The 26108-nt window shown below is 45.5% G+C and overlaps 1 protein-coding gene across 1 annotated transcript in view; it reads left to right on the forward strand.

The window, feature by feature from the left end:
* nphp4 (nephronophthisis 4) overlaps positions 1-26108 on the forward strand; it is a 268172-nt gene that overhangs the window by 180449 nt on the left and 61615 nt on the right. Inside the window, exons 13-15 of the mRNA XM_080762891.1 lie at positions 3236-3390; positions 9387-9578; positions 14361-14557. Coding sequence (XP_080619017.1) covers positions 3236-3390; positions 9387-9578; positions 14361-14557 — 544 coding nt within the window. The remainder of the gene's footprint in view (positions 1-3235; positions 3391-9386; positions 9579-14360; positions 14558-26108) is intronic.

The following is a 26108-nucleotide window of genomic DNA, read 5'->3' on the forward strand; positions in this document are numbered from 1 at the left end:
GGACAGCAAACTGCTGGCGCAGTATGGACTCTGTGAATCAAGCGCTTCCATGTGTGTATTATGCTGTTTGAATTACTGCGGATCTCTCCATGGAGACTTGGTCTTCTTTCAGTAATTCCAGCTGAATTTATATTTAGTTGCGCGTGGGTGTCGCACACACACCGTACATATAGAGCACTGAAGTCTGACATCAATATCGGTAGAGGACCGACGTTGGAGGACGCTGGGGATGGTTGGCAGCCCCTGATTGGTCCGGGAAGCGATGGCGTTGGAGCGATGGAGTGACGTCGAAGTCTCAAGATCCAGCGGCTGCCTGTTGTATCTGGGACACGCTGCTGTTGGGATGGCCTGGAACCTTTAGACCACATTCAGCCCTCTATCCCTGTCCCTACTCCCTAACAGCTCTGTTTTCATACCAACGGCTGATAACGAGGCTACAGTGGCAGACTGAAATCAAAGCTTTGTTCCATTGTATTCGAAGTTAACTGAGTGTATTGACTGGATGTGATGACAGAAAGATATGAAAAATGAATTTAGTTAAAAGTGAGTTTTCATTGTGATGCTATCATGCTGCTGAATAGGAACTCAGGAAACACTACCCCCATCCATCCAGGCCACAACAGAGCCATAGAGTATATACAGTAGACATTGAGGGGGCAGAAAACAGCCCGGTCATGTGGTTCATGTACTCGTGAGCCCATAGACTCCAATGCATTCCGTAAACTGCCGGCGGCCCTATTCGCCCTATGTAGAAGAGCCGCCATTGGACTGGCCCCATGAAGTGAACAGAGTTGTCGTATGGCTCTGGGCCACAACACAATTGACTGATTGATCATATTCAGAACATACTACTGTAAATGCATGATGCGGACCATTTTTATACGGCAGCCAATTGCAAAAAAAGAAGAAGGTTGAGAGCCAATGCAGAAGACACTTCATATTCAATATACTAGTATCAAGGTATAACAGGCTGTGAAGAAAATTATTCTTTAATAAAAATGTGTCCTTGTTTTCTGCGGCTGAACGTCCTTGCGCACAACATCCATATACAGTATGTCGCCGTCTGGAACGCACTCCGACGTTGGTGTTGGCGTGACGGCGACGGGTTCACGCAAAGTGTAAAGCCATTACTGTTGGTGTCATTCTCATTTCACACCGCGGCGCAGGTCTCCGTGTGGTGCTTCCTCCGTGTCCTGGCCCATTAGTTTATCCCATTGAGATCTGAGGCCAGATTCTACACAATGTCTTCTGAATCAAAACGTACGTTTCTACAGTATATCAGTGGTTCTCAATCTATTTCATGTCAAGGGGCGCCCGAGAATTATGTGTATTTCGTCACGGACCCCCATCTGAAAATATGTTGTTCTAGGGGACCTCCCAGAAGCAAATATTTCAGTAAAAATAATTGCTGGGAAAGAATATATATATTCAAAGATTCGCGCCACATTTTTCACGATTTCCCAAAAAAAGCACAGATCTACAAGCTTGGAGTGCCGCGCGGTATGATCTTGTACATCTGCTATTTTTCCAGCTAAAGCTTAAAATATCGGTGGTTTTAAAAGCTATAAGGCGTCCTCGGGTCTAAAGGGGTTATTGTTATCGCAGGTTGTTTCATCACAGGTAAAAGGAACGTGGTTCATTATGGCGTAGCCATGTTGCTGCAGCGTGTGACTTTGGTCCAGGTCATTAGCCATGCGGTTGATAGAGAAGGGCCCCCGTAATGTGTCTTCAACCAGTAGCAGCCCCTCCCCCCCATCGCCACTGAACAGGCCCCCTCATACATCACAAGACGCCCCAGGAGAGAGACTATCCCCCCAGCTGGAAAATGACACCCATTAACTCTCCACGGCTAATTATGGGCGCTAATACCTCGCTAGGTTACGCATATGTCAACGGTAATACGAGGGGATTAATGTTGGCCACCGGATATGAACGCCAAATTGGTCCACTGCCATTTCTTGCAGAACAATGGTGATGATGATGATTGTCCGTCTTATTAATCCCTTTATAAATATCATTATGTTCTCTTTTTGGCTCTCGGAACAGAAGCTAGAATAATAAAAAAGAGACTTATGCCAGACGAGACGAGGTCGACACATGAGCAACGATACGAAAGATGGAACAATTAAAGTCAACGACCAAATAACACAAACATCACAAACACTTGACCCCTCTTATAATATTCATCATATTTTGATGAATATTGTGCAATATGGAATTTATGTCAGTGAAGCGCATACTGTACTGTACAGGTGTTGGAGGTAGCGGTGTAAAGTAACTAAGTGCATTTACTTACTGTAAGTACTGTACTTACAGTAAGTACACTTTGGAGCTATTTGTACTTTACTTGAGTATTTCCAATTTCCAATGCGTTTACTTCTACTCCACTACAGTACGTTTTGGGTCAAAATATACTACTTTTACCTCCACAACATTTACGTGAAAACTTTAGTTACTAGTTACTTTATCTACTTATTACTTATTATCGCAAAACCTACATTAACCACTTCAGCCCTACATACAGTTCGGCCATTTTCGCAAAGCATTGTGATCATGTAGATTTTTTAGGCTATTTTCAAAAAATCATTAGACACTTGAATACGTTAAATGGGACATTCTGCATAACGACATTCTGCATGTGAGTAGTTTTTTTCCACCACTGGTTGGAGGTGGTCTTTCTACTCCTCCACTAGGAGGAGGCCAAGTAGCTCTGCTCCGAGCTCATATACCTACAGGGTTGACTAGTACTGCCTCAAGCTCATATACCCACAGGTTGACTAGTAGTACTGCCCCAAGCTCATTTATGCACAATATCTCACCTGTCAAAGCTGAGATTCCATCTTTAAAAAATATAATACATATAAAGTGATATGCGACAACACACACACACACACTAGTTAGACCAGGGGTTCTCAACGTTTTTGCCTGGGGACCCCCGGAAATGCTTTGGCCATGTCTCGCGACTCCTACATACAAGGAATAAATGTTCATAATCTACAGCTTGGTAGGCTGCAGACCAGAACACACCGTGACACCAACTACAGCGACCGCAAAATGTACACTTATCAACAACAGATAAACATCGGCTACTGCCATCGTGTCAATGTTTTATTTGCCGATATCGATATTGACCGATAACGGCAAAATTCGGCCAATACCGATATGTGGGCCGATCTATAACATCGGTGCCTCCCTAGTTTTAACCACTAACTTGTCCTCCTCGTCTCGGCTCCAGGCCTGCCCAGCTGCCAGCAACATTGCCCACCTGGAGGTGGACCTTATGCCAGATGACGACGTAGACATCACGTCCATCGATGGGGACGCCATGAGCGAGCTGCCCTTCACCCCCGTCCACGCACCTGTCATAAGCCTCGGCATTCACGTTTCCAGGTTAGTGGGTGGTGAGGCACACATCGACCTCAGCCACACCTTTCACACAAACAACCTGTTCGCTGTCGGGGTGGACAAAACCTTCTTCTGAATCCTGACATAACATATAATTTCTGAAATTACATATCAGTGGTTGCACTGGTGCTCAAACCTTTTCATGTCAAGGACCTGCAGAATTATCCGTATTTGGCCGCAGACCCCCATCTGAAAATATGTCCCCCCCCCCCCTCCAGCACTCAATGCCACACTATAAGCTTGTAGATCTGCTATTTTTAACAGCTGAAGTTTCAAATAGTGGTTAAAAGCAATTAAAAGCTAAGAGAGCGACACAGAGCCTCGGCATGCATATTTCTAGGTGAGCACATTTAGGGGTGGGGGTGAGGTTCATGTATCGACCTCAGCCACACCTTTGACACAAACAACTTGTCGCTGCAGACGGACAGTCTGGCATTTAGATCTTACAAAACAGAACACTGTTCCTCTTGTACAAAACATAAGGAAAGCAGGGCCATGTTGACCCGTTTTGCTCAATCAGTGTTGGATGAAACGCATAAATCATGCATGCGGTAGTATCTAACTTGGCGTTTTGTGTGCCTGCGTGCGTGACAACCAGTAAATCCTGGCCAACATACTGTTTAACAACTCCAACCTGATGTTCAGTGGAAAGCGATAGGTGGCTCTTAAAGGCACTTGTGCTGGTTAAAAGCCACTAGTGAGTAATGTGTGCTTTGGGCGTGATTTTAACATGCTCCTGATTTATCTGATGTGTTATCACAGCCCAACGCCTCGTACCAGGCCTCCATTAGGCCACAATGCTCCGCTGTGTGTGGCTATCTGCTGGGATCGATTGGCTCACTAATTGGCAGTGTGTGCTCTGGGAATATGCAGTGTACAGTCAATAGGGAGCGGCGTTCCGCCTGAAGCCAATTCGAGGCAATATTTTTGTCAGCCGTTAAGTGCCTTTTTTGAGTAATGGCCTTGCCATTGTAAACATTCTTTAAGCCCCGCTGTATAACATCATCTGTCAACTTGGATGTAATCACTGCGACACAATAACACGTTCAGAAATTACATGTCTGTTAAGCATAGGAGAGTAGATGATCATCGTAGTAACGGCAATGTAGCAGAGTTGTTTGATGTGGGGCACCAAATGATGATGCCCTGCAAGCAAGCAAGCAAGCAAGAAAGAAAGAAAGACACAGCTTCTCACAAACAAGGGATTCTGTCAGTTCAGACATACAGTATCTGCAGACAGTCTGACACAGAAACTGTCTCCCAATCCCCATGTTTTGATCCAGGCCTGCATGGATCAAAAGTCTCTGCCTCACTAGGAGTCAAACCACACACAATTTAAACCATTTTCAGTGCGGAAATGAATGACCCACTTAATTGAGAAGAACAATGAACTTCACAGAAGTTTAATTTAATTTAAGTCGCAGTGCATATCTGATGGTGGCACCCCTTTTGAAATGGAAAATGTTGGCTTGAATGTTAATCCATCGGGACTGAATTAACCGATTAAGGACGGGAACGCATCTGTGACGACTTATAGCTTTTAACCACATTAATCTAAAACCTAAATAGCAGATCTACAAGCACGGCACCGAGTGCCACGCTACAAGCTTGTAGATCTGCTATTTTTGAAGAAAAGAAACTGTGAAAATGTGACGCAAATCTTTGAATATATTCTTTCCCAGTGAATGCTTTTTTCTGGGAACAACATCCGGAACAACATCATTTCAGATGGTGGTCTGTAGCCAATAGAATGCATAGAATCAGTTATCAGATCCAAATGGGTTAAGATATCACTTTTGGCAAAAATGGGAAGAAAGGGAGAGTGTGAAATCAATGCAGCCACGGGCTGAAGCTTGCTCTCTCGATAATGTCTCCCCCGGTTCTCGTCGCCTTAAAAAAATGTAATAAAATAATAAATCCCTAATTAGCTTGACGTAGAGCATATACTAGGCTTAAATCCTCCTCCAGTGTGACATTTTGGGGCATGTATATGTTTACCAAGCGGGACACGGTTATTAATCTTTTATTAGTGTCCCAATAACAACAAATGTCATCCTTAATTTTCCTCCTCCTGCACTTTGAGCCCGCCATCTGTGCCCCCTGCCCACTTGTCATGCACAAAGTAGTGTACGTCAGCTTGGGAAATATATATATTGCGTCGATGTCGGGCAGAAACCTCAATTCATATTTAATAGTTTTGAGTTTATTTAATAAATGAACGCCCTATTTCCGTCTAATGAGTCTAATTGCGACGGAAGTAGCAAGCAAAAATAGCACATCTACAAGCTTAACCCATTTAGACCTGTCTTCTAAATCCTGACAGTTTTCTGAAATACCTATGTTTCTATATCAGTGGTGCTCAATATTTCATGTCAAGGACCCCAAAAATCTGAAAATATGTTATTCCAGGAACCCTTCAGAAGCAAAGATTTGAGTTAAAAACGTTCGCTCTGAAAGAATATATATTCAAAGATTTGCGCCACATTTTCAAGATTTAAAAAAAATAGCAGATCTACAAGCTCGTAGCGCAGCACTCGGTGCCGCGCTATGAGCTTGTAGATCTGCTATTTTTCAATTGCTAAACACCAAAATGGGTTCCCGTCCAGAATGGGTTAATGCGTCACAATGTGTCACATTGTCAGCACTGCTGACAATGTGACGCATTGTGACACATTCTGACTCAGTGGTGGGGAAAAAAGTACTGTTGCATGTTTTGCTTAATTAAAAGTATCAATACGGTAATGTAGAAATGCTCCGTTACAGGGTAAAAGTCCCGAATTCAAAATGTACTTGAGTAAAAGTACAAGAGTATTGGCATCAAAAATGTACCAAAAGTACAAGTACTCGTATTGCAGAATGTCCCAATTCACAAGTTAAAAATGCGTTGCATCGCAAGCTTGTAGATCTGCTATTTTCAAATGGCCGAAATGTACAGTATATAGGGCTAAAGTGGTTAATGTATTTCTGTTTTCTAAGCAGAATTTAAATCTACAAAGTAACTACTGTAGTAACTAAAGTTTTCAAATAATAGTAGTGGAGTAAAAGTGCAATATTTGCCTCTGATATGTAGTGGAGTAGAAGTAAAAGTACAGAACATTTGACATACTCAAGTAAAATACAAATACCTAAAAATTGTACATTACTCCATATATGGTCATGCCTCGTGACATCACGCCTCACGAGAAACAGGTGGCCACTGTGTTTAGCGCATTCCAACCTGAGGACGCATCTGTGTCCCCTTATAGTATAGCTTTTGACATATGCTTCTCTGCTTCTGTCGTGCACCCTATGGGAACGGACGTTCAAAGAGTTATTTAAATGTACATAGTTACTTTACACCACTAATGCTAACTACATTGGATGCAGTGGAACACCTAGCTACCCGGCAGTCTCACCCAAACACGGTGAAATTGCATGGAATTGTTATTCCGTACATACAGTACATGCCTAGAAAACCCCAAAATCCGTACATAATATGACACTGAAATCCTCCCCATAGACTGACGGAGGGGCGCCGTCTCTACTGAACATGAGCCACGGGAGAAAGCACTGGGCGGCCCGTCAGGGCCGCGAGTTGCCGTGTCGAGCGCTGCGAAGTTTGTTAGAGCCGGCCCTGTCCGTGTTGTAACCCGATATGAGCAGAATAGTAAATAATGTGAAACCCGAACTCACCCAGCCACGGTGAGATAGCGCTTCCGTACTAGTGAAAGCCACACCTCCGTCCCGGTCAAAACGGTAGTAGTGTCATATGTACAGATTTTTTGGGGTTTTCTAGGCATGTATGTACGGAATTGCAATTCCGTTGCCATTTCGCCGTGTTTCTGTGAGATGGGGATAATTGGCAACACAGTGGTTTTCCTGGAAAGTAATGCTTTTTGTACATACAAGGTTTCTTTCTCACCCGAGCGCGACTATAAGTTATGACTGTTGCCATGGTTTCAGAGAAACAGGTGGCCACTGTGATTAGCCCATTCCAACCTGAGGATGCATCTGTGTCACCCTTTTAGCTTTTAACCACTTTAACCAATTATTTTAAACTTTAGCCGTTGAAAAATAGCAGATCTATAAGCTAAGAGGGAAGGTCCCTGGAACATGATGATTTCAGATGGGGGTCCGTGGCCAAATACAGTTCATTTATGTGGGTCCTTGACATGAACATGTTTGAGCACCACCACTGATACGTTTTTCAGAAAACGGTCAGGATTTGGAAGACATTTTGTAGAATCTGGTCTCAGGTCTTAATGGGATAGAGATAACTGCCAATTATAGCTGGAAAATCCCCAGGGGAGCAATTTGGCACCCATCGTCAATCCTCTTCCCATACATAAGCATTCTCTCTGCGACAGTTTGACAGATAATGCTGACATCCGTGTGCGTTCTTCTCCCCCTAACTGCTTCGCCCGGATTTTGGGAAGTCCACCTTGTGACGTGAAACATGCAGTGCTCTTACCGGCACGAGGCAAAGAGAATCAAACCAACATTCTTCAGAATGTATATACCCAATTCTTGTCTTGCCCGCGAGGGAAATCATTCCAATTACAGCTACTTACAGTATACTTAAAAATACTGGGAGGGGTGCAATAGCTCGGTGGAGCATGGACACTAACCATGTTACCCCTTCCTGCCTGCTTGGAGCACTAGGGTGGACAAAAATAACTTTCGCTCAGGTCTTTTTTCAGTTTAGTTAATTTATAACGAATGGGCAGCAGCAATGGGCTCAATGTTTTTGGCTGGGGACCCCCGGAAATGCTTTGGTCATGTCTCGTGACCCCCGCCCCAACCCCCTGTTCGTCGAATACCCTTTTCCACTGACGAAAACTACATGGAAACTAAATGAAAACTATAAGCTATGATGACTAAAACTAAGACTAAATATGCGGACAATTTCGTCAACAAATAAAAACTAGACTAAAATGTTAGCCCACAACGTGCCGCGCTGCAACGCGTTGTGGGCTTGTAGATCGGCATCAAGGCCCGCCAAAATTAATTTTAGTCAACTAAATCACCTGTAGATTTAGTCGACTAAAACTAGACTAACACTAAAACATTCCGAGTGACTAAAATGTGACTAAAACTAAATGAAGTTTCATTCCAAAGACTATGACTAAAACTAAAATTGAAATTTGCTGCCAAAAACAACACTGATGATAAGAGCGCTTCACACAGATGAGATTTTTGAGTATACACAGGTTTAATGTTTGTCTTTAGTTCAATGTTTGTTTTGTAAACGCCATTGACAAGGGAAAATGTATGTCATAATGTGCCTCATTACGTTATATTGTCTCTTTATTGTTAATGGCGTCTAATGTTTGTGTTGGTGTAGGATAAGCCAAAGCCACCCCCAATTTTTTGGTTGTTGATTTAATTATAATTCATATTCTACTCAAGTTCATAATGCAGTTAATGGTATTACAAGTCAAATAGTTAAAAAGATAAAAGTTCATGCATAAGTGTATTTCATTTTGTCATTGTTCTATGTAATGTTAGTCTCAAATACAAATAGTCACTGTGTTTCTGCCCTGCCAAGAACAAAACAGAGCGATAGCCACAAGGGGGCAATATACCCCAGTGAGTCAGCATGTTTCTGCCAGTCAGGCAATGAGGAAACCAATACATCTTGTATATGGTGATTGTGCCTCACTCATTTTTGTGTGTGTTTAACTGTCTTGTTGCAGTTCTTTAATCAAACCACACTGATATGGACTCATTCATTGAAGTGTGTAACATTGGCACAGTGTGTTTTACATCACCATTACATCAACTGTATGAGTTAGACTTTAATATATTAGCGCCCCTCACTTCACACGGGTGTGATTTTTTATTATTATAGCTATGTAGGCCTATAGATACAGGTGTAGCCCTGGGAGTTGGTTTGACTTGCCCATTGCATGCCTCAGTCGGGGCACACACCGTATGTGAAAACCACCGCTTCTGACTGAATGTTCTTGTTGTTGTTTTCTCTGATTCCCCTTACTTAACAGTTCCTGCTCAGCCAGTTCCCGGAGCTCCCTGGCCCACCTGTACTCAGCCGGCTTCCCAGACATCCTAGACCGTAGCGGGGAGGTGGCGGAGGTCCTGGACCCCACGGAGCCCACGCACTTCGACCCGCAGCGCGAGGAGGCAGACCCCCTGAGCGGCAATCTGATGGTCTTCCAGTTTCTGGCCTTTTCCAGGTGAGCTCACCAGGCAGTGGACAGTATTCTACCATTCAGTAAAATATATTTTGGGAGCATTAATTGTTGTGCAGATTTTTCATTTCTTCTCTATGACTTTATTTTGATCCAGACCCAGCCTATAGGTATAGATGTGTGTGTCCTTTTTGACTGTTTGTTCAGCCTCCTCTACTAATTGGTGGAAACTATAGTACAGTTTTGAGGTATTTGTACTTTACTTGAGTATGTCAAACTTTCAGCACTTTTACTTCTACTCCATTACATTTCAGAGACAAATATTGTATTTTAACTTTAGTTACTAGTTTAGTTATTCGTTTTTACAAAACACTTCACCACTACACATTTCGGCCATTTGAAAATAGCCAATCTACAAGCTCACAATGCGTCACATCGCGCATCTGCTATTTTCAAAAGATGTTTAAACATTTGAAAACTTAAAACTGGACATTCTGAGTATTTTCATTTCATACATATCAGTACATTTTGAAGGCAATACGTTTGTACTTTTACTCAAGTACATTTTTGAATTCCGGGGCTTTTACTTGTAATTGTAACTGATAAGTTGCAGTATTGATACCTTTTCTCAAGTACAACATATGAGTACTTTATTTTTTCTCCTTGGCGGGTTCATGGCAGGCTCTTCTCCCCCGTGCAGCACGTGCTGATGTGGCCCGCCTTCGGCTCATATTGATTGGGAGCGAGCACCTCCACCGGCCTGGCAATTTGTTGAAACGTGTTCGTTGAGAGTTCGCTATATACTATATGGATCTATAGCTCGTCGTGTGTTTACCAGAGACGAAATGAAAATGCCAAGTTCTGTATTCACGAGGTGTCACAGCAAAGTTCTGTGTTCACGAGGTGTCACGGCAAAGTGCGGGGTTAGAAAAGTCTGAATGGTGGGTGTTTAACCCATTTAGACCGAAGACAAAATGTCTTCATGACAGGCACCGAGTGCCGCACTATGAGATTTTAGATCTGCTATTTTTCAATAGCTAAAGTATAATATAATGCTTAAAACACCAAAAGGGGTCCCTGTCCAGAATGCTAACTAATGGAGATTGCACAGTCTCTATGTAGTCACCGAGGCTCTGTATCAAGAAAGCATGTCTTTGTCTGCAGAAATAAGGAGTCTGTGATTTGTCTGCACTTTTCCCCCCAACATACATCTCACTTGGCGCTGACGTGACAGGCTTTTCGTAGCTGTGGGCATAGATAGACGCTTGCATGGCGCTCGCACTTTAGCCCATTTAGACCTGAGGACGCCGTATAGCTTCACCGTATAGCTTTTAACCACTTTAACCATTATTCTAAACTTTAGCTGTTGAAAAAAAAGAATTGCACAGTGGGGGGGGGGGGGGGGGGGAGTCCCTGGAACAACATATTTTCAGATATGGGTCCGTGGCCAGATCATTCTGTGGGTCCTTGACATGAACCACGGACGTAGAAGCATAGGTTTTTCAGAAAATTGTCATGATTTAGAAGACATTTTGTGGAATCATGTCTCAGGCCTCGATGGGTTAGGTTTGACATGACAGCCAAGCATGGCGCCCCGCCCTGCACTTTGTCCGACACCGCCGGGCCGAGACACTGGCGTCCCGCCAATCATCCCCTCAACGTACATATATCTTCAGGCGCACCCCGCCGCGAATACAATCCACCTCGCACTCCAACGGTCGCCGTCCTGTCAACGGCGCATCAGAGAGACCTCCCGCGCCGCCATCACCCTGTCTGTCAAAAAAAGGCTGACACTGGAGGGGGGCCCATGCTGGAAGGATGGATACAGACACACCCTCTTTGTGCCCCTTCTATCTTGTCATAATCTCTGTCAGCCACACGATAAAGCCCCCCCACACACACACACACACACACACACACACACACTCACCTAATGTCATGTGCTTTTTGAGGATGCGGGAGGCGGGATGCTGGGCATTGAGAACCGTGATTTTGGATTTGGACAGTTTTCGTTGTCCATTAGCCTTCATGTTACGCACTAAGAGTTACATCACTGTTAAACATCTGCATTACTTACTTTACAAGTATAGTCTACATAATTATTAGAGAATGGAATTGTGGACAAAATCCTATCCAATGATAACAGCATTCTTTAGTTTTGGGTCAGCAAGTCTATAGATCTCATCAAATGGTGGTCCGTGGCTCAAATCCTGAAAAAAGAGAATTGCCCTTGATATGAAGACTATAGTTGCCTCTAGTTCCTTCCTATAGACATCACAAGACGTCTGGACTCCCACCATGCCTCCGATCATACAGTACTGTATGTGACCGTTTCTGACCGAGGCTAAGTCATTGATTGTATTTAAATTAAATACAATATAATCTATAAATTCGTTGTCATTCGAAATATGAAAGCAGGGAATCATAGCTTCAAATTGACTTATAGGTTGTTCATTTTGACCCACCAGTTTTGGAGATATGGCTTATAGAGTAATGTCTTGCAGAGACACAGCGAGTTGAGAAAACAGGCTTGAAAGGTTCCCTTCTGTGGACTCTAACATTACACCAACTGTAGCTACATGTTTAAGCATTTAGTTCAGCTCTGGCATTTATTTCAGACATGCTCTAGTATGTGAAGAGTCTTCCTGTGCTATTATCTCGTTTTGGATAAAAAAATGAATCAAGTCTCTGTATTAAAAAGAGGCACATGTGTAATGATCCAGGCTGTTATGTATACTGTATGTGTGATTTATTCTGATGTGCATTAATGTTGCGCTGCTTGTGTGATATTCTCAGCAAAAAAATATATTGTGTTGAGTGGCAAATGTTTATGATTTGAAAACGACTGGTAGAAAATGTCTTTTTAACACGAGTAGAGCAAATCACTTCCGGAAAACGAACACAAAAAAAATCTAATATTTATTCCCCCACACAATCCGCATAGATGCCCCATCAGTCAGTTTTACAGCTACATAAAAGCCCCAAAACCAATAATTAAAATGAGCACTGTAAAGGATTTAGTGGCTAAAATCATTTCTTAAAGATGACCGTCCATCACGCGGCTGATTGAAAAGGCGCGTGCTCAGCAGTGCTCCACCTATGATTCATGTGTGGATGACTTGGCATCGCATTAAGAAACCGAGAGCTGTGTCGAAATGCAGTTAGGCCTATTATATATCTGCAGAGAGGACCAAAAATCCCACTGCACACACCCAGCAGTCAAAGTGGTATATACTTGCTCAAATATATCCTTTTCACACTTTTGGGAACCATTTAATGTGATCCTTGGTGAATGGGACTCCTATTGGGAGAGAGAGAAGACTGTGTTTGTCATTAAAAAAAGAATATAGCGCTGTCTGTTCCGCCTCCATCCAAAACCACCCTCTGAGTGTGCTTTCACGCACGCACGCACGCACGCACGCACGCACGCACGCACGCACGCACGCACGCACGCACGCTTTCAAACTCCGGGTGGTCCAGCCGAGCCGGCCCTCGACTCACTGCAGAATAAATTAGCAGCGGAGTAGGATTAACGACGGAAAAGGATTGCTTTTTTTTCTTCGTTCCTTCGGAAAGAGCAGATTAGCAATCAATCATTGCGTATTAGATAACGAGTGGAGCGGAATAGGCGTTTGCGGGAAACACTATGCACGCCAGAGACCCGCGCGCGCGCGCGCGCGCGATCGACCAATCCGAGACTAGCGATTTCAGAGCGGAATCTAATAACAGCAAGAGGAGTATGACCTCGAAGTCAATCACGCGCTCCTCTTGATATATTTCTGGGGGTTCAAAATGGCTCCATCTTCACAGAGAAGCCTGCTACATTAATATTCATTCTGTACACAGACGAGATTGATAATTACGGCAGGAATTACACCGTTCGTCCCGGGAGTCTCCGGGCCCGCCACGGGAGCTGCGCCGCCACACGCCTCCGCACTCAGTCCGCCCCCTCCCCCCGACGCCTATTCATCATATTTATGAAGTAATACTCACAAAGACAGCATATATCCCACCAAACCCCCCCCCCCCCCCCCCCCCCCCCTCCACACAGCTCACAGCGAAGCCCACTTGCCTCTCACCCCCCGCACCGTTTGCTAAGTAGCATATGCGGTTTTACGTCGCTTCATTGCAGCCTTCGAGAGGGAGAGGGAGAGGGCGAGAGAGAGAGAGAGAGAGAGAGAGCTCCCATGCAGTGAGTAAACGTGAGGGGGAGACCCCTGCGAGATGCGATGACAGGTGTCGCAAATGGGAAGACAAAGCTGTCAGCGGCCTTCATACTGGCGTCTGTCTGTCTGTATGTGTGTGTTGTCATAGATGGTTGCCTCGACACCCTGTAGGGTGTAAGCCTACAGAGAACGTTACAGTGTAGCAGTAGACGTACTGTGAATGAAAACGTGTGCAAATTTCTCAGGGAAACGAGGCCGCCTTATTAGCCTGCATGTTTGTACACGCAGGATGCTTGGATATCAAGTGGTGGAAAGTAACTGATTCTACAAAATGTTTTCTAAATCATGACAGTTTTCTGGGGGGAAAAAAACTGTTTCTTTGTGGTGGTGCTCAACCTTTTTCATGTCAAGGACCCCCAAAAAATGTATGTATTTGGCCGCCGACGCACATCTGAAAATATGTTGTTCCAGGGATTTTTCATAAATAGCAGATCTACAAGCTCGTAGGGCGGCACTCGGTGCCTATGTATGAGCTGGTATGATCTGCTATTTAGCTATCAGCTAAAGTTTAATATACCCTGTTGAGGTATTTGTACTTCGGGACTAATTAACCCTTTTAGAATCTGTGTGATTAAATAATTGCTCTTAACTTTTTTGACAGGACCGGGACGTCTGGCTCCGACGCCGCTTGGCCCGACAGCGTCCACTTCACCTTCCAGTTCTACCGCTTCCCGCCGGTGACCACGCAGCAGCTCAGACTACTGAGCGCCGCCAAGGACAAGTCTCCCAGAAAGGCCAGCAGCACGCCACTGCCCTGCGTCCTGGCCTCCCTCAACAAGGACGACACCTGCAACTCTGGTAAGGGTCCACCGATAACTGTCTGGTAACTCTGTCATTTCTCAACCGTTTTGGACACGGACGGCTCACCAGAACCCTGGGCGCGTTCCTGTGGGTCTGGAAGTTTAGTCATAGTCTCTTGAATAGTTTTCACTTAGTTTTAGTCACATTTTAGTCACCTGGAATGTTTTAGTGTTACAACATCGCATGTGTTGTATAACACGCGTTGTGAGCTTGTAGATCGGCTATTTTCAGCATGCAACCAAGTGTAAAATGACGTATACTGGATCCCTTCCTAACTACGTTTTCATTTAGTTTCCATTTAGTTTTCATCAGGGGAAAAGGGTAGTCTGACAAACATTTTTCGTCATAGTTTTAGTCGACCAAATCAACACTGCCAAAATAAACGCCAGCATGCCACTGCCATGCGTCCTGCCTCCCTCAACAACACGCCACTGCCCTGCGTCCTCCCTCAACAACACGCCACTGCCCTGCGTCCTCCCTCAACAACACGCCACTGCCCTGCGTCCTGCCTCCCTCAACAACACGCCACTGCCATGCGTCCTGGCCTCCCTCAACAACACGCCACTGCCCTGCGTCCTCCCTCAACAACACGCCACTGCCCTGCGTCCTCCCTCAACAACACGCCACTGCCCTGCGTCCTCCCTCAACAACACGCCACTGCCCTGTGTCCTCCCTCAACAACACGCCACTGCCCTGCGTCCTCCCTCAACAACACGCCACTGCCCTGCGTCCTCCCTCAACAACACGCCACTGCCCTGCGTCCTCCCTCAACAACACGCCACTGCCCTGCGTCCTCCCTCAACAACACGCCACTGACCTGCGTCCTCCCTCAACAACACGCCACTGACCTGCGTCCTCCCTCAACAACACGCCACTCAACAACACGCCACTGCCCTGCGTCCTGGCCTCCCTCAACAACACGCCACTGCCCTGCGTCCTCCCTCAACACGCCACTGCCCTGCGTCCTCCCTCAACAACACGCCACTGCCCTGCGTCCTCCCTCAACAACACGCCACTGCCCTGCGTCCTCCCTCAACAACACGCCACTGCCCTGCGTCCTCCCTCAACAACACGCCACTGCCCTGCGTCCTTCCTCAACAACACGCCACTGCCCTGCGTCCTCCCTCAACAACACGCCACTGCCCTGCGTCCTCCCTCAACAACACGCCACTGCCCTTGCGTCCTCCCTCAACAACACGCCACTGCCCTGCGTCCTCCCTCAACAACACGCCACTGCCCTGCGTCCTCCCTCAACAACACGCCACTGCCCTTGCGTCCTGCCTCCCTCAACAACACGCCACTGCCCTTCGTCCTGCCTCCCTCAACAACACGCCACTGCCCTGCGTCCTCCCTCAACAACACACCACTGCCCTGCGTCCTCCCTCAACAACACGCCACTGCCCTGCGTCCTCCCTCAACAACACACCACTGCCCTGCGTCCTCCCTCAACAACACGCCACTGCCCTGCGTCCTCCCTCAACAACACGCCACTGCCCTTGCGTCCTGCCTCCCTCAACAAGGACGACAGCCTCAGCTCCGGTAAGGGTTCGACACCGTGTTGTGGAGGCTCACCTCTCTCGGCGCTGACACACACAGTCGTATATCACCCTGTACTGCCGCCAGCTAAATATAGACGCCCCGATTCAGATTGTCCTCACTCTGCCTCTCTGAGCACTTTGAGCATATCTATATCGTTCTATGTGTCTGACTCTGTCTGTCTGTCTGTGTATAGTATGTATATACATACTGTAATATGAATACATAGTATGCTCGACCAGTTACTGACGCACGCACGCACGCATGCACACATGCAGACACACACACACACACACACACACACACACACACACACACACACACACACACACACACACACACGTGAAGTAATAGTAGTGTCAGTTTGTCTGTCTGTGATATTTAAAAAAATCACCTGCTTGTGTGAAGTATCCTCTCTTATCATCATACATCATCTCATTCTGGCCAATCAAAATTTGCGTCCTCACCTTCGTCTTTGTGTTTACACAAACACTCAAAGCTGGCCATTCATTGTCAATTGCATTCAATGTTTGTGTTTACACACGCCCTCAACATAGGAGGGGCTAGCGCTCTCATAAATCACACTTGTGTGAAGTGAGGGGCACTCTAATCATCATATTCCGGCCAATCACTTTTGGCGTCCTCACTTTTCTGTCCTCACTTTTTGTCCTCACTTTTTAAGCCCTCAGCCAATTAATCAAATCATCGCTATGTGGTGCTCAGCCAATCAAATCATCGATATGCAGTGCTCAGCCAATCAAATCATCGACATGCAGTGCTCAGCATTGACTCAGTGTGTGTCTGACGTGGTCTATGGTCTGGGGTGGACTCTGGAGCCAGGCTAATATTATCACATATCGTAATCATGAAGATTTCTTGCATGAGAGTTTAGCGACAATAGAGTGAAGTGAATGAGAAATCGAGTGTCAAAGTGAGCTTAACATTGTTTAATGTCGTTTAATGCAATTAGAGATGACTTTTCTGTTTGGATGGCTGGGCTGTCAAGGCCAGAAAGTAGTTTTTAGCCACTCAGTAGGCATTCCTGCATAACTTCCTGGTTTGATGATGATGTCACTTTATTTATGTAAGCCCCTTTAAAAACAAAGTTCTTTCCAAACAAGGCAAATAAAAACAACATGACAGCACAATAAATCATAATACACAACAGCGAGACAAAGACACATGAATCACAATAAACTGATAAAAATCTAAAACAAGCTCGTAAAATTCAAAAGTTAAGAGAACCTGAATAACAATATATATATCAACCCATGCACAGCAACATGGTCTTTATATCCCCATGCACAGCAACATGGTCTTTAGTTCCCCATGCACAGCAACATGGTCTTTAGTTCCCCATGCACAGCAACATGGTCTTTAGTTCCCCATGCACAGCAACATGGTCTTTAGTTCCCCATGCACAGCAACATGGTCTTTAGTTCCCCATGCACAGCAACATGGTCTTTAGTTCCCCATGCACAGCAACATGGTCTTTATATCCCCATGCACAGCAACATGGTCTTTAGTTACCCATGCACAGCAACATGGTCTTTAGTTCCCCATGCACAGCAACATGGTCTTTAGTTCCCCATGCACAGCAACATGGTCTTTAGTTCCCCATGCACAGCAACATGGTCTTTATATCCCCATGCACAGCAACATGGTCTTTAGTTCCCCATGCACAGCAACATGGTCTTTAGTTCCCCATGCACAGCAACATGGTCTTTAGTTCCCCATGCACAGCAACATGGTCTTTAGTTCCCCATGCACAGCAACATGGTCTTTAGTTCCCCATGCACAGCAACATGGTCTTTAGTTCCCCATGCACAGCAACATGGTCTTTAGTTCCCCATGCACAGCAACATGGTCTTTAGTTCCCCATGCACAGCAACATGGTCTTTAGTTCCCCATGCACAGCAACATGGTCTTTAGTTCCCCATGCACAGCAACATGGTCTTTAGTTCCCCATGCACAGCAACATGGTCTTTAGTTACCCATGCACAGCAACATGGTCTTTAGTTACCCATGCACAGCAACATGGTCTTTATATCCCCATGCACAGCTACAGTACATCTTTAGTTCCCCATGCACAGCAACATGGTCTTTAGTTCCCCATGCACAGCAACATGGTCTTTAGTTCCCCATGCACAGCAACATGGTCTTTAGTTCCCCATGCACAGCAACATGGTCTTTAGTTCCCCATGCACAGCAACATGGTCTTTAGTTCCCCATGCACAGCAACATGGTCTTTATATCCCCATGCACAGCAACATGGTCTTTAGTTCCCCATGCACAGCAACATGGTCTTTGGCATCATGTGAAAACACTGGCACAGCGAGTGCCAAGAAGACATGCGGCTATAATGCTTGTGGTCGATGATGGGTTCCTCTCCCATGTTAAACGTTTTGCATAATCAGTGCCAAGCTGCGCTGAGCCCGTCTCGGCTGCGTTGCGAGGCGGCACGTATAGGCACTTCTCTTCCTCCGTCCGCCATCAGGCTGCTGCTGCATGGGACCTGATAGATCCAGTACATTCATGTCGCGGCTAATGAAACGGAAGAGATATTACAGCTTCTGACAGAGCGTGATATTGAACGCACATTTCCCCCAACACACACACACACACACACACACAGCACACACGCACACACACTCACACAACTCATGATCCACACACCTACGCCTATACCCACTTTTCTCATTGCCCCAGATGCACGCTCCTGACGATTGTCTTGGTTTATCTGTCTCTGTCTCTCTCTCTCAGTCTATGTCTCTCTCAGTCTATGTCTCTCTCAGTCTCTGTGTCTCTCTCAGTCTCTGTCTCTCTCTCTGTGTATCTCTCAGTCTCTGTCTGCTGGGACGGTGCATACGCATCAAAAGTGGCGGGACGGCTGGGATGGTGCGTACGGCGCAAAGTAACCACAGTATACCGCTAATCAACTTACAAATTGCATATACTGTACATATACATAGTATATGTATAACTAGCTCTCGATGATGACGTTAAAAATACGTGGATTAAAGGACCCAATGCCAGAGTGTAATTGGTTTTCGATGGTGACGTAATGACGATATGTTTTAGTGTTGGGAGGATTAAAGGTAATGCTCCTATGTATACATGCATTTTTGCTCAGAAGTCGCGGTCCCGTGATTTTGTTTCGTGCACACGCCCGCGACTCACCAGACCAGATTCTTCTTTTTTTTTACGCTTGCATTGTTGCGCCCCTCTTCAACAGACCTGGAGGAGACCTGTGTTGATCCAGGCAACAATGCCTGCGTTCCTCGCTTCACGTTTGCAAGGCTCTTTAGGGAGCCGATCTGGTCTTTCTCTTCAGCTCCAGAAAAAAAAAAAGGACACGGTATCCCCTGTTCTCACGATGCGCTTTAGAAATTCAAACAGCTTTTCGTATTTGAAAGTATATACCGCAGGTGTTTATACAGACCCCGCGGGCACACTGAACAAGGAACGTGAAGGAGCAATTTTGCCGTATGTATACACTAGCACCTACTGTATAATATATGTTATTTCCTGCATACCGTGACCTGTCAAAGAACCTTTGACACTGGAGGGTATGGCTTTGAAGAGCCCCCTGTGCACATGGATGGCTGCGCGGTGCTTTAAGCCATCGAGACCTGAGACCAGATTCTATGAAAATGTCTTCTAAATCATTTCATTTTCTGATTTAAAAAAATAATAAATACTGTTTCTATGTCAGTGGTTCTCAAAAAAACAAAGGACCCCCCCCCCCCAAAATAATGTCTGTATTTGGCCGCCGACCCCCATCTTAAATATGTTTTGTAACAGAGGACCCCCTCTGGACCAAATATTTTAGTTAAAATGTTCGCTGTGAAAGAATATATATATTCAAAGATGTGCGCCACATTTTCATATAGCTTTCCCAAAAATAGCAGATCTACGTCATCTACAAGCTTGTAGCGCGGCACTCGGTGCCACACTATGAGCCTGTAGATCTGCAATTTTTCAACAGCTAAAGTAAAAAACTAAAAACCGGTTTAAAGTGGTGAAAAGCTATAAGGCGACACATATGGCGTTCCGGGCCTGAATGGGTTAATGCACACGTCGTACACCAGCTGCAGAAGTTTGCGTATGAATGATGCAAGTGTTGTGTGTATATGAGGATTCATTGATCCCACTCGCCGCTCAACTGCATGCGTTCATGCAGAATGCATGTGGTCCTCGGAGGCTCTGGAGCCCACCATGCCTGCCTGCTCTCCCTGTGAAGTGTGCATGTTGCTGCTTTAGCATGCTGCCGGTGCACTGTGTGTGTCTGTGTGGTGGTGTTGTGCATGCGGATTATTTTTTTAGTGAGTGCAGAAATGATTGCTGAAATGGTTTGGAATAGAGATGAACTATATACCGGGGGCGTTTTTCTTTTTCTTGTGCAGTTAATTTGCCTGAAAGAATATATGTTTATTTTCATTTCCAGAGCCTTGTGTCGCGAGTATATCCACACAGAGTATGAATACACACACACAGCGATAAATGAATCAATTATTTGGATACTCACTGGCGATTTTTGTAGACCTTAAAGGACAACACATGACAATGTGGTGTTGGGTGAAATAAACCAGCCTGAGGAAGAGCATTGTGCTCGAAACGTCACCGGCATCCATTTGTGCAAATAAAGGCACTTATCACTAGCATCGGAGCCCACAGTGTGCGAGTGTCTTCATTTCTTATCCCTAAATGTAAATTAAGGCATCTCTGCCCATTCGTTTTGGGTGAAACTGACCCCTGACATCCTTTATCCCCCACGGGAGTGGACTTCACACCTCCAGACAGCCCATTGTTCCATTTTAAAGACAATGGTACTTGCATGGTACCATGGCCTTACTGCAGTCATGTGGGTGTTAATGTATCCCTTTGTAACACTGAGACCCCTTTTCCACCGGTTGGTTCCCAATGGGAACCGGTTCAGTTATTTTTGGTTCTTCGTCCATGAGCCATATAGGCATAGTTTTGCCCATTTAACGTTCCAATTTTGGAGCTCTAGCTCATGGGCTAGTAAGAACCAAAAATAACTGAACCGGTTCCCATTGGGAACCAACCAGTGGAAAAGGGGTCTGAGAGTGTAATAATGTAACCAAAAATGTACCTGTGTAAGGGTCCATTTGGTTCCAGTTGTACTCAGAGTTAAATGAACTCCCCACATTGCAGTGCGTGTTGCTTCTCTGAGGCAGTGACTGCATGGATGTGGTCCTCCATTTGTCTCCATGCACCCTGCGCACGTTAAAGTATCAATACTGCAGCAATGTAATGCAAGTAAGAGTCCGGGATTCAAAATGTAGGCCTACTCGAAGTAGAAGTACAAAAGTATTCTTGGCCATGCCTTTGGCTGGTGGAGACAATAAAACATACTCTCCCCATACCTTTGGCTGGTGGAGACAATAAAACAAAACTCGGGAAACTCAGGTTCGTCAGGCAAAGACTAAATCAATAAACTCAGGTTAATGTACTTAGTTACTTTCCAGCACATCTTCACACCATGGTCCCCTGCAAGCTGCTCTGTGTATGTATAACTGTGACATGTCGTACATGTAAGATGTCAGCTGCTATACCTGTCAGGAGGAACCACCCAAATAGATGCCCATTAGCACGCCCAGTCCCAAGCCCAGTTTGTGGTATTATTGTAATTACACGTTTTAGCCACGATTTACATAATCACACAACAACACTATCGTTGAGCGGGAGGGAGGCGGCCGCGGACACAGTGAGTTATTACCATGTTCTCGTACTTTTGGTTGACAACGTCATGGGAAATCATGTATTTGGGAAATTAAATCATCTTGCTCTGGGAAAAGCAAGAATCCCCTCATGGGGCACATGCATTCATTAACGACATGCTTTTGGGAGCTTGCTGAGTGTCTTATATTAGGAGCATTTATCCAGACCGTCACTCCTGTGAAATGACTTCTAGCTCACTGGGGGCTTCATTACCAAAATTGGTGCGAATATAATATTCTATTGATTGTGCAGAACAGGAATGTTTTCGCAGATAATTGACACCTTTACCCTGCAAATGAGGAAATGCACAATGTGTGTTTTGGACGGCTGAGGATGTCTTTCATATTCCTGATTAGATTTTGAGAATATATTTATATATCTCTGCTGTTTTAGCAGACAGTTTGAGGATCCAATAGATTATTATTATTATTATTATTTTATGTTTTGTGTGGCTTCACCATTTTATTTATAGAGGGACCGTTGGGGTGTCATGGTGGATTCCATCCCATGGCCTAGGGGCCCGTTGGGGTGTCATGGTGGATTCCATCCCATGGCCTAGGGGCCTGTTGGGGTGTCATGGTGGATTCCATCCCATGGCCTAGGGGCCCGTTGGGGTGTCATGGTGGATTCCATCCCATGGCCTAGGGGCCCGTTGGGGTGTCATGGTGGATTCCATCCCATGGCCTAGGGGCCTGTTGGGGTGTCATGGTGGATTCCATCCCATGGCCTAGGGGCCTGTTGGGGTGTCATGGTGGATTCCATCCCATGGCCTAGGGGCCTGTTGGGGTGTCATGGTGGATTCCATCCCATGGCCTAGGGGCCCGTTGGGGTGTCATGGTGGATTCCATCCCATGGCCTAGGGGCCCGTTGGGGTGTCATGGTGGATTCCATCCCATGGCCTAGGGGCCTGTTGGGGTGTCATGGTGGATTCCATACCATGGCCTAGGGGCCCGTTGGGGTGTCATGGTGGATTCCATCCCATGGCCTAGGGGCCCGTTGGGGTGTCATGGTGGATTCCATACCATGGCCTAGGGGCCCGTTGGGGTGTCATGGTGGATTCCATCCCATGGCCTAGGGGCCTGTTGGGGTGTCATGGTGGATTCCATCCCATGGCCTAGGGGCCTGTTGGGGTGTCATGGTGGATTCCATCCCATGGCCTAGGGGCCCGTTGGGGTGTCATGGTGGATTCCATCCCATGGCCTAGGGGCCCGTTGGGGTGTCATGGTGGATTCCATCCCATGGCCTAGGGGCCCGTTGGGGTGTCATGGTGGATTCCATCCCATGGCCTAGGGGCCTGTTGGGGTGTCATGGTGGATTCCATTCCATCCCATGGCCTAGGGGCCTGTTGGGGTGTCATGGTGGATTCCATCCCATGGCCTAGGGGCCCGTTGGGGTGTCATGGTGGATTCCATCCCATGGCCTAGGGGCCCGTTGGGGTGTCATGCATAGACTGTAAAACATATGGACAAAGCGTTCCGCGGGTCTAACATGAACGTAAAATGAAGCCTGTCAGTCCTTGAATTGTACATCACCATCTTTCTAGATCCGTTTGGACCCAGACTCGAGTGGGTGGGGAATCCCGATCATAGACTGTAACGGTAGCCACGCCCCTCAGAACATACACGACTTTATGGTCAATTTTTTTTATAAATGGGACCATAATTTTCCAAAAAGAATATGACATTAGAAATGATACTTTAAACTAGTGACTGGAAGCAGAAAGTATTCATGACCATGTTTATTAAAGGGACACTTCACCCTTTTTGCAAAAAAAATATATGTTAATGATGTTTAGAAGCTTTAGAACACTTTCCTGGGGGTATTTATGTGTGTAATATGTGGTTTTAGATATTTTAGATTGTAGCAGTGAGCCTGTTGTCTCTGATGTCATGGACACTGGGCTCACTTCCTTCCTGGACTACATGTTGTCTCAGTAAGACAGCTCTCCCCCCTATCCACAAGGAGGAGCAGTGCACCAAAAAATTATGGGAATTGTAGTCCAGGAAGGTAGTGAGACCAGTGTCCATGACATCAGAGACAACAGGCTCACTGCTACAATCTAAAATATCTAAAACCACATATTACACACATAAATACCGCCAGGAAAGTGATCTAAAGCTTCTAAACGTCATTAACATATATTTTTTTGCAAAAAGGGTGAAGTGTCCCTTTAAGGTAATACAGTCTAGGTGAAATTGGGCCCAAATACATGGACTTCTATGGGGCTATGGGTTTTTTTGGGCCCAATGACAGCGCCACAACAGGCCATTATATGAACTTTCAGGAAATCCCGATTTCCTTAGTGGCTTCACAAAATATCTGTCTGACTGCCCCCCTGGTGTCATGGTGGATTCCATCCCATGGCCTAGGGGCCCGTTGGGGTGTCATGGTGGATTCCATCCCATGGCCTAGGGGCCCGTTGGGGTGTCATGGTGGATTCCATCCCATGGCCTAGGGGCCCGTTGGGGTGTCATGGTGGATTCCATCCCATGGCCTAGGGGTCTTTTGGGGTGTCATGGTGGATTCCATCCCATGGCCTAGGGGCCCGTTGGGGTGTCATGGTGGATTCCATCCCATGGCCTAGGGGCCCGTTGGGGTGTCATGGTGGATTCCATCCCATGGCCTAGGGGCCCGTTGGGGTGTCATGGTGGAACGGTCAAAAGGGAGCTATCTCCCTTTTGACCGTTCCAACTCTGATGATGGCACACTTGTTGACATGCAAGGCAGGTAGGCAGGCAAAGACAGCACTAGGAAGGAACCCGAGGCACACAGGCGTTGCGTGGTGTTGGACATGGGGCAGACATGCATGAGGAGGATACTCGGGTGAACTTGGAGAGACCACCCAGCCCACACAGTGCATGAGTCATCATCGTTCTGGGTGTGGGTCGGCGAATGGTTCCAGTACATTTACTTAAGTAGGCCTTTACTGTAGCTACTTAAAGGGGAGTTTCGCCCTAAAACGGTTTTATTACCTTTAGCTGTCATCTTAAAGTCCTTTAAAGACGTGCAGAAGTGTGTTTTATCCACATTGTTCCTTTCCTGGCTTCTCCCCCAGACTCCTGTAATCCATTTTCAGCTTAGAATGGAAGCGGACGGGACATCATCATCTTTGGCTATAAAAACGGCACGAAAATGAATAAATATTTGTGTATACTATGCGTTCACATTGTTATTTGTCCCAAGTGTGTTCCTGTAGTTTTAAGGTACTTTCAAATGTTCAATATTTCTACTCCACTACATCTCAGAGGCAAATATTGTACTTTTACTCCGCTTGAAAACTTTAGTTAGCCTACTAGTTACTTTTTAGATTGTGGTTATTATTACAAAACCTACATTAAACACTTCAGCCCTATATAAATTTCAGCCATTTGAAAATAGCCAATGTACAAGCTCACAATTGTGAGCTTGTAGATCTGCTATTTTCAAATGATTTTTATACATTTGAAAACTTGAAATGGTTCATTCTGCATAATGAGTACTTTCTACTTTTGGTACTTTAAATACATTTTGATGTCAATACTTTTGTACTTTTACTCAAGTACATTTTGAATTCCGGACTTTTACTTTTAACATAGTAGTTATACAGTGCATTATTGATACTTTTTTTTTTTTAATATATTTTTTATCCCACGATTTTGTAACCCATTTTTCACCCCTGTGTCAATCATCTAATGTGATCCTGGGCTCTACACACCCTCCACCAACCTAGTCCCCATATATGGGGGACATGGGGAGAGCAACGGACTTGAACTCATGCTTCCTTCATGCCTGAGTGTCCAAGTTGCTCCTTTAAACCTGACAGGGGGGAGTTTCCCCTGGCTGGTTGGACGTGGAAGGAACACGTTATTCCAACCAGTTCCTTTCCCCTCCATCAGGCGCCCCGGCTGGCCAGGGGGAGGCAGTTTAGTGACCAGGATTACTGCATGTTTTTTGTGTTTATTGATACTTAAGTTAAAAAAAAGGTACTTTTTCCACCACTGCCTGCTACTATCTGAGGCTTATCTGACCACGGTTCATGTTTTAGGTTGTTATTAGAGAAAGTTAATTTGCTGCTTTCTTTTGTTTTAGGGATTTTAGCTGTTTTTGACAGGGGGGCAGGGGCATTCGAACAAGGGGCTAAATATGTATTTTTTTTTTACAAAATGTTATAGCGATTTGTTTTTTCTATCATTTACTATAGTACTAGACCCCAAGAAATTACATCTGGCCACAAAAGATCACGAGATCTACTGAATGTGTCAAATTGACATATTGAGCCTATGACACA

The sequence above is a fragment of the Protomyctophum bolini genome, assembly GCF_963924005.1.
Source record: "Protomyctophum bolini genome assembly, chromosome: 5".
Classification (NCBI taxonomy): Eukaryota; Metazoa; Chordata; class Actinopteri; order Myctophiformes; family Myctophidae; genus Protomyctophum; species Protomyctophum bolini.